Source organism: Oxyura jamaicensis, chromosome 20 (assembly GCF_011077185.1).
Source record: "Oxyura jamaicensis isolate SHBP4307 breed ruddy duck chromosome 20, BPBGC_Ojam_1.0, whole genome shotgun sequence".
Lineage (NCBI taxonomy): Eukaryota > Metazoa > Chordata > Aves > Anseriformes > Anatidae > Oxyura > Oxyura jamaicensis.
This window is the reverse complement of record NC_048912.1, coordinates 15,518,200-15,529,223: the sequence shown is the minus strand read 5'-3', so window position 1 is coordinate 15,529,223 and position 11,024 is coordinate 15,518,200. Positions and strand designations below refer to the sequence as shown.

The following is an 11,024-nucleotide window of genomic DNA, read 5'->3' as shown; positions in this document are numbered from 1 at the left end:
CATGTGGAAAAGAAACGCGGGTGCGATGGGAGCAGCCCTGCGAGGAGTGCGGGCGCCACGGACAGAACTATTTACACTATGGACACGGAGCTGTGCTGGGGCCAGTCCGGCCGCGGGAGCCCCCGGGCTCTGCCCGCGCTCCTCCTGCCAGCGCCGGGCTGCAGCCGGCTGCCGGGGCCCCTCCAGCCGTGGCGCCACGTGCCGAGCGCTTGCATCGGCCGTCCCTCCGTCTGTCCCTCCGTCCGTCCTTCTGCCCGTGCGCGCGTCCCAGCTCCGGCTGCTCCTTCCCTCTGTGCTTGGGCGGCAAAGGGGCCGCCCGCTCCTCCTGCCGCCCACGCGTGGGTCCCTCGCCCTGCGGCGTGGCTGCAGCCCAGCTCCTCTCCCAGCCGGGGCCGGGTGCTCCGTGGCGCTGCTGGGCGCGGGCAGCGTGCAGTTCGCAGGGGAAGGCGGGTGCCGTGGAGCTGCTGGGCAAGAGTCCCCCGGGCCGGTGCTGCGCAGCCAGCAGTCTCTCCGCCTGCCCTGGCGAGCCTCCTTGGGGCTGCCAGCACCTCCCCTGCTGCCTCTCACCTCTGCACCTCAGTTGGCATTAGTCTCCCGGCTGCTGCTTTGCTCGCGGCCCAGCTCCCGCTCCTTGTCTGCGGAGGAGGAGGAGGAGGAGGAGGAGGAAGAGGACGAGGAGCTGAGGGTCCTGCCCGAATGCTTGTAGGCCGCAACGAGCTCCTGCAGCCGCTCCGGTGTGGGCTCCCACTTGGCAAAGCCTGCGCTGTTCTGCAGGAAGAGGACGGCGGTGTTGTGCACAGCCTTGTAGTACATCTCCTCTCTGTGAGAAAAGACAAGAGGTGCTCAGCAGCTCCCACTGGCCCACCTGGCAAGACGTCACAAAACTACAGGTGAACACTTCCCCTAGCACCTGCCTCTCCTCTTCCTGTGTGTATTTTTTAGGACAACTGTTCTTTCCTGACCTTCACTGTTATGAGAAAAGTGGAAGCAGACTGCAGTGAAGGCAGAGGCTCGCTAAGTTTCAGAGGAGAAGCACGGAGCCAAGCAGCTCCCTGGCCAGCATGTGTGCCAGGACACTGCTGTCCCCGAAACACTCGGTAAGATAAATGCATCTCACAGCAATCCTCACCAGATATACAAAGCTTAGCACTTCGGTAATCATTGCTTAAACAAGCTGTGTCTTGAACTTGTTGCTTTAGCAGCAGACCAAGGGCCAGCTTGTCCCACTGAGGACCAAGATCCTGACTGCCCCTTCTGCTTCCGTCGGAGCGATGCTGAATTACCAAGGCACTACGGCACTTGGTAGCCCAGGAAATACTGCTCAGCTGTGGCTCACCAGAGAGGAGAGCTGGTAGAGGGACGCAGGTGATTACCACAGCACCATCGGGGATGAACAGTTCAGACTGGACTTGCCCTGAAGCAATACCTCACTCACAAGTTTTTTTAGTTAGTGAAATAACTCAGCAGTCATTAAATGAGTGTGAAATTCCACAACACTCTGGACTCTACAACAGCTCTCTTTAAAATCCAGGATGATTACGCACTGTCTTTTTCCTTGCCTTTTCCCTACTTTCCATTGATTTCCACTTGGGATAGGATGTTTCTGTCACGCTCTCCCAAGAGGCTGCTCATCAGAAAGGCATTCCCAGAGGGACCCCAGAGAAAAGCCTACTTTTTGCAGACATGCTGAGACCCGCTGCGGTATTCGTGATCAAAGGCTGACAGGATGAGCTGGTGCCGCTTGAACTTGCTCTGCTCCATGCGGGTCAGGGCTGGTGTAGGAGGGTCCCTCCACTCCGGGATGAAGACAATGAAGGAGAGGGGCTCACTGGAGCTCTCCAGCAATTTCTAGACCAACAAGAAAACAATCTTAACCGCAGTTAAGCAGTGACATGCCTAATGATTTCTACAAGAAAGATGCATTTCTGCTTCCAGAGCAGTACAGCAGCAGTCACAATCCTTTGCCTGCTGAGTAACAGCCCCGTTATGAGGGTACAAGAGCAGTGGGGAGCAGAGGACAACTGCACAGCTCCACTCAGAACAACATGGGTGAGTGAACGTACCTCAAAGTGAGAGACCATGGCGTCCATCAGCTCCTCACAGAACGGAGGATTTGCCTCAAAAGACCCACTTATAGGGAAGAAATCCAGGCACGGGCTAAAGGAAAAAGGCAAAGATCCCTGTCAGAGAGGACAGGATTCTAATTTTCCTACCTTAAAAAGCAGCCACTTCCTCAGAAAGGACACTCGTACTCTCAGAAGGCCTGAATCCCCAGCAGCATGAGGCCTGCCACTTCTGAATAACAGAACTGCTCACTGGGGACATATTCCATCTGCAGCTGCTGAGGGCTGGCTGCTGATTCAAGCTGACGGCGTCAGGGCTCAGTTCTCCCTTTCACCACAATAAGGGCAAGCGCTGACACTCACAAAGTGCGCCATGTGGGGACCTCTAACCAGACCAGCGGCACGCTCCTGCTCGCCCCACGGACAACCGAGGTCCACTCGTTGCCTTCCCAAAGCACACATCCTGCTGCGCAGGCACCACACAACCAGCTACAGCCATGAGCTCCCGGAGCCGTCAGCCTGTCCGGAACCATCGCACCGCACACGCGCATGCACCCACACAGACACACGGCAAAGGGCACTGTAACGTAAGACTCACCCCCTGGATCCAAAATACCCGTCTGTATCCAAGAAGGCCGAACAGTACTGTTTAAAATAGCAATTCAGAGGCGAGGCAAAGCATTCAAAACTCACTCCAAAGAGCTTGTGGAGGGCTTCAAAGACGTGCACGGGCAGTGCCCCCTGAAGGCCAGTTCCTTCATACAGACCCACACCAAACATCATCTGAGGAGAGCAAATCCCGGTGAGAAGTGCCTGCACTTGCTGTGCCTTCTGTTCCCTTCACTGAACACAGACCAAGGGCCACATGTCCATGCACCCACTCCTCTAGGTATGCAGGGCCTCCTCATCCTTTCTCAAACTCGTGCAGGTCCCCTGCATGTACCCAAGAATGCTCTTTAGACACTTTCTCTAACTCAGGCCCCACAAAGCAACTGTCAGTTTTTACTCAGACTCCCCACAAGCCTTCAGTGAGTCCTCACAGCGATGCCAAGAACTACTGAAGGTTTTTCCTAACAATTTATCTTTATCCCCACCAAGGTCTCCTCTCAAGATCACAACTGCTCCCCAGACTACACTACTACCTCAAAGCAACGGGAGCAGACAACAGCCCCTTGGAAGCCCTGTTCTGTAGCAGGCTCCCAGAGGTGTGCACCTCCCACAATAAGGACAGTAAGTCCCCACCAGTACTAGGGCTTTTTGACGCACAACCGCGATGAGACAGTACCACAGTACCTGGTATCGACGGAGAAGGCACCAAACCCTGGGCAGAAACTTTTCAAAGCCAGAGTCATCAATGCAACTGTACCGATAGAGAAGCCACTGGAAGAGAAAGCCCGGCCGTTAAAAACCACAAAGGTAGGACAGCCAGCACACAAACACACCACGACATGAGAAGAGACAGCGAGGTACAAAGGAGCAGGTGGGGCTCTGCACGAAGGTTTTTCAGCACATCTCTTTGACCGTGTGAATGAACCGCAAGCTATTTACTAGCATGCATGAATGCAACACACCAGCAAGTGTCTGTCAGCACGGGCAGCCTTGTTGTGGGTACAACCATTCTTGCAACACAGCGTGAACCCAAAGCACACACGCGATGCCTTTTAAGTACTCCCAGCAGAAGGCTGACCCTGACTAAGGAGAAGGAAGCTGTGCTCATGTCTGCTACTACTAGGGCAGTATCAGGCAGCCTCCACCAGGTCAGCACTCTGTCCTGCTGCGCAGCCCCTCCGCTCAGAGGAAAAGGAGAAACGGAAGCTCTCGCCAAAGAGCAATTTGCAACGACAGTCACACAGGCCTGCAGCCCGCCCTTACCAGCTTGCTGAAGTAGTTGCGGCTCACTTTCACCATTTCCCCCTTGTACCGCACACATGCCACATTGTTTTCCATGTGCATTTCCACACTGGGGAGTGGTGGGGAGGGGATGGCCAGTCGCACTGGGTAACAGTACACAAGCCTGTCCTGGACTTCAGGAGCTTCTATCTCAGCTACAGAGAATAAAGATCAAGGCAGTCCATTAGAATCCAAGGACATCTGGAACAGATCTTCCTTCCACCTCAAAACACGTAGTGACAGAAGTAAGGCTAAAAGAGCAGAACGGTCCCCCCCCAAACACAGTGGTGGTCCTCACACACATCATGCAGGCAGCCACCTAAGATCAGAGCTGATTCCCAAAATTAATCCTATCACACGCTGCCGGGGCACAGAGGATCCATTTCACGGTATTTCCCCATCTGTAACACAGGAGACCTGTAGACTGCACACAACCATACCAGCATCGTAAGGCATGCTCCGGACGAGTAAAACGATTTCCTTGTTGTTATTGTTCTTTCAGTTTGCCCCAAACTCATTCTAAAAACGGTAAACATTCCCAGGCTGTCGAGTGCAGGAGGTGAAGGAGCCTTTCTGCCACCTTGTGGATAATTTTGGACAGCAACTTAGCCTTAGCTTTGGCAGAAAAAAAAGAGCTCACAGAAAGGATCAGCTGGAAAGAACCACAATCAGGTGGGAAGACAGGCAGCAAGAACAAGCAGCAAAAGGCAGACACTGGGACCTGGAGGGAGCATGTCTGAGGAGAGCTAAGGCTCAAAGGCAAAAGGGAGGGTTAAAGAATGGTAGCGATGAAGGAAGCAAGGAGCAAGGAGTAAGAAAAAGGTTTACTGTGTACCAGATATATTGTTCTCTTTGAGGATGGCAAGATGCTTCTCCCGGATGCGCTTGACGTATTCAAGGGATATGTAGTAAATCTTACTGCAGATGCCTTCAACAGAGTCCTTTGCTGCAGCAGACACATGGGGCCCACACTGCTTGCGTAAGTGCTCCAGGCGGTCCTGCATAATCAGAAGAGTCCCTTGCACAACGCACCGCCTCACTCTCCAGAGGTACGCAGAACCACTGTGCCTTTGCCACTTTCACTTCACAAGTCAGAGGGGAGCAATCCCAGCCTTCTCTCAGGTACCTTTGTCTGGCCCTGAACACCCCACCTGTCCCTAGGCTCACTGCGCTCAGCTGCACAGGAGGGATACTGACCATGTAATCCTCCTTGGAAGCAGAATGGTCCCGTCGCAGCCAGCTGAAGGTGTCCTCCACATTCCATTTCACCACTTTCCTGCTGTCTGGCGATGCACTCCTGCACAAAACAGACAAGTGAAATTTAAGCCAGAGGTGCACGGCAATATATTCCATACTACCACAACAGGGTTTCATCAGTGGGGGAACACAGCTGCTGACACATCCTCAGGGCCCCAGCCTGTCACTCCCCTCCAGACATTTGACTACGGACTGCCATGCTCTTGCCAGAACACAGTGCAGCTAGCTGTCTGCTGTCCTCTCTGACAGAAAAGGCAGATAAAGGATTTATCTACGAGAGAAATTATACGTGGTGTAATAAGGTACCATTCTAAGTTTGTTTCCCTTTACTATCAGCAAGGGCCCGAGTACTCTTGTATTATCTCAGGAATAAATGACGGAAGGCTTTCCACGTTTAGTGTTACACAGATCCTTGCTCATCTCTGCATACATCCACAGCTTCCCAATGATTGATTTCACGACAACATCACTAGCAAAAGATGCCTCCAGCACTACTGCTTTTCTTCCACATGTTCTTAACCTTTCTTTTCCTCTGTAAGGTAATGACCTATCCAGAATAAGGCAGGAAACTGTAGCTCCTCCCAGAAGTTCCTATAAACTTTTTCTCATTTCTGAAAGTGACAGCACTGCAAGAGGAACTCCCACCTGGATTCAATAAGCCGTTTTGCAGCCTCAGCGTACTTGAAGAGCAGTCTCTTGGCTTCCTCCCGGAACTTGATTCTGGATAGCCTGAGGCAAGTATAAATTCACACGCGTCAGTTTCACAGCTGCCATGAGGGCCAGATCCAGTTCCCAAACTTTTTAGAAATGGCACCTTAACCACTTCATCAGTGAAAGTGAAATGCGAAAGCAGAAAACCGCAGCAAGTAAATCACTGGACTAGCCCAAGAGAAGAACAACACAGAAAGTTGTCCTGTCTTTCAACAGTACCTGATGGGAATGTCATTCATGATTTCTCTGAACATGGAAGGAGACACTACTGGCTCGCAGTCACTCGGTAAAAGAGGGTCTGTCCCTTTATCAACCACCTTCCTTTCCAACATCCAGCGGTTAAAAGACTCCCTTGGGGGGTCAATCCCTGGAGAAGCATAGAAAAAAGGTCAAATCAATATGATAAAGAGATGCCCAGAAGCTCTGACAAGAATCAACACCGGAGGTCAGCTTAGTAACCTTAAAACAATGTGAAAGAGAACATAACCACCACAAAAAGAGGAGACCACAGGAAAGAGACAGACGTGAACCAGAAGGAAGAACCCCAAGGTACCGCAGGACTGAGCAAACAAACAAGGGGAGCACAACAGGAACTTACCTTCTCGCTGCTGGCAGAGCTCACGATAATGTTGCCGCAGCTTGAGAATGAGCTGGGATCGAAGCAGCTCCACCTCGGGGTGTGGAGAGAGCACTTCAGATGGTGCCCTCTGCTTAATCACTGCATTTGTCTGAATATCCAGGTCCCAGTATACTCTATGGCAGGAAAAAAATGTCAACCTGATGGTCAGATCGCTGGCTAATTATCAAATATTACTTCTGAAGATGCTTCCTGGGGCTGTTTTACCAACCAGGAAATCAAACTATCAAGATTCCTTGCAAAGACATGGGAGACTGTCATGTCCCTCAGGTTCTTCTTCAAAGGCATTTAGAAAATCAGCCATCTCTAACCTACTACCAAGAAAAGAACAGAAGACAAATGGGTACAACTCACTCAGTTGGTCGTAGAAGAGCCGCCTGCTGTTTATCTTCAGGTGAAACGCACCAGGCCTTCAAAACAGAGGTTCCTGGAATACTGGGAGAGATGGGGACTGGCTGAGCGGCTGGGTTCCCCGGAACATCCACCTGGGCATGTAGAAGATGAATTACTGCCCCACAGAGAAAGGTAAAAGGGAAGCATCCCAGCACAGCCAACAACACGCCTCAGAACACCCAGTGAATTGCTAGAGCATGTCTTGCCTGCACTTAGCCCAAGTTAATACGGACATACAAGTTAACAGATTCTGACTGAGAAACATGGTATCCCTCAACTCCCACACTCCATCTCAGGCTGTAAGCGAAATGGCAAAGGAGCAGGACCTGCGTCTGCTTCCACTTCTGTAATCCTGTGATTCTGGAGTGTGAACTGTTACAGCTCGAGTTATACTACAGTGGCCTGATCTTGTGCAGTTCAAAGAAACAGCTGCAAGCTCCAGGCCCTCTAGGTTTAAGTGACATCCTTAAGCATTCATCTCACAACACCAGACCCACCTTGGGCTTTTTCACACTGTTGCCACTCGGGGGAACCTCCTCAGAGAACCTCCTTTTCCTTTGCTTGCTGTCCACGGAGGTCTCTACCATTCCACCTTCCAGTGGCATAGGAGCCGCATTCAATCCCAGAGGGTCTGACTAAGAGTGTCCAAACAACAACAGCACTCATTAGTTCATCAGCTGCCACGGCAGAGTACCGAAGGCAATAAAACTTCTTTACTTCCCTTTTCACTGCCACCAGCTCCCAAGTGGACAGCAATTAAGGATACTAATACACCTGCAGAAAGCTGAAAACTTCTCTTCTACACTTGTGTCTGTATCGTTTATTTGGCTTGGTTTTTAGTTTAAGACTTAGAAGAGAAAAATGCTACACGAGTCTCCCAGGTTGAGTATTCTTTGAACAGCACTATCAGAGCATGTACCCGAATGAGGAATGTTTTGTCAGAACCAAGCCAGATGCTGGACTTGGAGAAGAGCTCTGAGGGTAAAGAGGGCCCTCCCACACAGGTAATCTCAAACCTCAGGAGAATACCCCAGTATGGGCACAACCTCTTGGTACGTGGTTACGTACAATGACATCATGCTGTCCCAGAACAGGCATTTCCCACAGAGACTGGTTGGTGAAGCGGTTGAAGTAGTAAGGGCGATTCTCCCGTTTGCTCCAGCACTTCTCCCAGCCAGCCTGCACCAGCTCATCTGAGAAGACAGAAGGAGAGTCAGAACACGACCAGTCCTGAAGAGCAGCCCTGCTCCTCAGGTCCCCATTACTAACACAGCACACTCTCAAAGACGCGTCATTCCTAACTCTCTTGGCAGCCCTGTTCCACCTTCCCTCCCCTGCTGCCCAGGCCCTTCAGAACTCCGTGCCCGGCCTTCTCAGGAGCAGAACCGGTACCTGGGAGGTCCTGCACCAGTCGCATTGGTTTGGGGGAGCTGGGCTGGTTCTGGTTGGAAGTGCCAGGTGAGTGACTCATTAGAGATGCTTCCTCCGCAGGGCTTCCGTGATTCTCATTGGCCATTTCTCAGCAACCACACTAGAAAAAATACACAGGAAGCCCATGTTACAGCAGGAAAGATCCCAGATTCACTTGGCCCACTCAGCTGTAACAGCGTAAACTCATTCTCGCAATAAAACCTGACTTGAACCAGTACAAACAACACTCAACCCCCGAGAAATACCTGTCATACTAGGTACAGCTAGCCGTAAGGAATGCTCAGGAAGCTCTTACGGACAGCACTGAAAATACTCCTTTTCCAGCTACATCTCTCCTAGACATGGAGCATTTCACATCATACAGCAGGACTGAATGCTTAAGAAATAAAACAGACCCTTCTGTGAACACCCACCACCCTCTACCATGCAGGCGACGCTATCCATACCTGGCCTGTTATCCTTGGAGACAGTTAACATCAGCATTTACACACACGTAACTGCACGTAATTTAAACAAAAGGCATTCATTAAAAACCTTCTGTTACATAAAACCACCCCAGTGCTTCACTAATAACAACTGTGGTGGCTCACAGAACCACAGGCGAGGAGCGAGGAGCTCCTGAATTATTTTCCTCATTACGTTCCGGACCCACACTAACTGTCAGGCCTCTGCCAGGCTATTTTAGCCTCTGGTATTTTCTCATTTGCATAACAACAGCTATACAAAATAAAGTCTGTTGAAACAGTAAAGCTTCTCTTAATCATCATTTAATGTTCCCAGCTGTAGAAGAACAGCCAGGTTTCTTCTCTTATTCACCCCTCTTCCCCCAGGGAAATTTCTGCAACAGCACTGTTGAGTCAATCATTTCAGATTGCTCCGCTATGGCAACCCGACACACACCGACATCAAACCGGGGGAAACAAGGCATTGTAAATAACTACACTGCTACTCAACTCTGTTCTGGCCTTTGGAGGCCACCTGCACATAGTCAGGGCTGCAGGAGCACAGCCTTGTATTAACTGTTTTGAACGTGTCTGAGTAACAGCACCAGCAGGAGGCTTCCTTGTATTTCACCTCTTAAGTGAAAGTTTGGGTTGGTTCGTGCACTGAATTATTTTGAATGTGTCCATCCCTACTCCCCATCCCGTCACAAAACCTCGGTAGGAGCCGACAACGACCAGGGATTAGCAGGGACCTGGTAGCGAGGTCAGCGCGATGCACGGCAGGGCTGAGGAACACTTGATCCTTCCAACATCCTGGAAGATGTTTCCACCCTTCCCTCAAGGGTAAGTGAGGAAAGGTGCAGGGTGCTGCAGAGCCTGGAGGGGCAGCCTCTGCCCAGAATTACGGGGATGACAACGTCCGAGTCCGCAGGCGAAAGCATCTGCTACACAGACCGTGCCAACGCAGTCACGTACGTTCAATCACCTCGGCTGTGGGTGTTGCACAACGCTTGTTTACGGACACTTCCTCCCGACTCCAACCCTGCCGTGACCCCTGCGGGCACGCACAGCAGGCTGCCACACAGGCAGCAGGCAGCCCAGCCACTGAGACGAGGCTCAGACCACGTCACAGGTCGCCGGTGCAAGACAGCTCACCAGAGACAGAGGGTCCCAGGCTGCACGTCACGAGCCCCATTGTGTGTTTCACGTGTCACAAACTTCTCAAAGCTGTGTTTATCCCCTCCTCCTTAAAACGTATTTACACACGCAGCTGTCAATGCGTCTCGCACGTCATGCGGACAACACGCTGCAACGGATCGGTACGTACTGATGGGGCCAGACCTCCCCGTGAGCCAAGCACGTATTTTAAGAGATTACAGACAGTACCAGGCATCGAGATCCTCCCGGACCGGAGAGCACTCACCACGTGCAGTGACTTGCCAGGGGCTTTTTACCACCGACAGCTCAGAACAGCTGACAGACGGCTTGTTGGCTTTGCCTTCTCCCGTTTATGGATAAAGTAAAGGAGGGAAGGGGACAAGAAGCTTTAGCACTTTATCAACACTGATGAGCGTTAAATGCAAGCATCCTTAAGCTCTGGGAAAAGGAATAAAGCCAAGTAACTGGAATCCTGACAGGAAGAGCTCTGCTTTTATATAACTACTGTTGTGTCTTAGACAGTGAAAGGGACCCAAAGCGATCACTTTGTGGCGGTCACGGTACTGTTTTTATACACCGCAGCGAGGCATACAGTGCTTCAAACACAACACAACGCCGTCCCTGCCCAGAGAGCTTACAGCCTAGGAGCAGCAGCACGAGCAGAGACCACAGGGAGGTGAAAGAAGGCACAGCGCAGCACTGTACTGCAACAGCAGCGGTACTGGTATCCACTTGAGCAAAGCAGGATTTCACACAGGACAACAGCAGACGCAGACAAAGGCGAGCAGCTGCAGCCGGCAGGGACACTGCCACTTTTTCCCTCAGCCTAGCACCGAGGCCGCTTCGCGGGGCTGGCAGACGGGGCGCTGTCGCTGTCCGAGCGCCGGTATCTGCGCCTGGCTGCCCGGGGCCGGGGCGCTGAGCGCACCGGGCACCGAGGGGCCGCCTCCGCCGGGCACATGGCGCTGCTGCAGCCCCGGGGCCGCCCTCCCGGAGGCGCTGGCGGGCCGGGCCCGGCGGGCAGCCGCGGGGCCGAGCGGC

At 52.2% G+C, this 11,024-nt stretch overlaps 1 protein-coding gene across 2 annotated transcripts in view; it reads right to left on the bottom strand.

Annotated features, from left to right (window-relative positions):
• PCIF1 (PDX1 C-terminal inhibiting factor 1) overlaps positions 1–11,024 on the bottom strand; it is a 27,854-nt gene that overhangs the window by 165 nt on the left and 16,665 nt on the right. The window contains exons 1-15 of one of the 2 annotated variants that reach the window (XM_035343784.1): positions 8,344–8,467; positions 8,020–8,144; positions 7,449–7,586; positions 6,913–7,043; positions 6,520–6,674; positions 6,141–6,288; positions 5,856–5,939; positions 5,151–5,250; positions 4,789–4,951; positions 3,936–4,108; positions 3,357–3,443; positions 2,662–2,846; positions 2,064–2,157; positions 1,673–1,848; positions 549–820 (exon numbers count right to left, since the gene is read on the bottom strand). In XM_035343784.1, the coding sequence (XP_035199675.1) occupies positions 577–820; positions 1,673–1,848; positions 2,064–2,157; positions 2,662–2,846; positions 3,357–3,443; positions 3,936–4,108; positions 4,789–4,951; positions 5,151–5,250; positions 5,856–5,939; positions 6,141–6,288; positions 6,520–6,674; positions 6,913–7,043; positions 7,449–7,586; positions 8,020–8,144; positions 8,344–8,467 (2,127 nt within the window). In that variant the 3' untranslated portion in view covers positions 549–576. Of the gene's footprint in view, positions 1–548; positions 821–1,672; positions 1,849–2,063; positions 2,158–2,661; positions 2,847–3,356; positions 3,444–3,935; positions 4,109–4,788; positions 4,952–5,150; positions 5,251–5,855; positions 5,940–6,140; positions 6,289–6,519; positions 6,675–6,912; positions 7,044–7,448; positions 7,587–8,019; positions 8,145–8,343; positions 8,483–11,024 lie in introns of those variants that run through there. The other variant, XM_035343783.1, reaches the window with a different exon arrangement.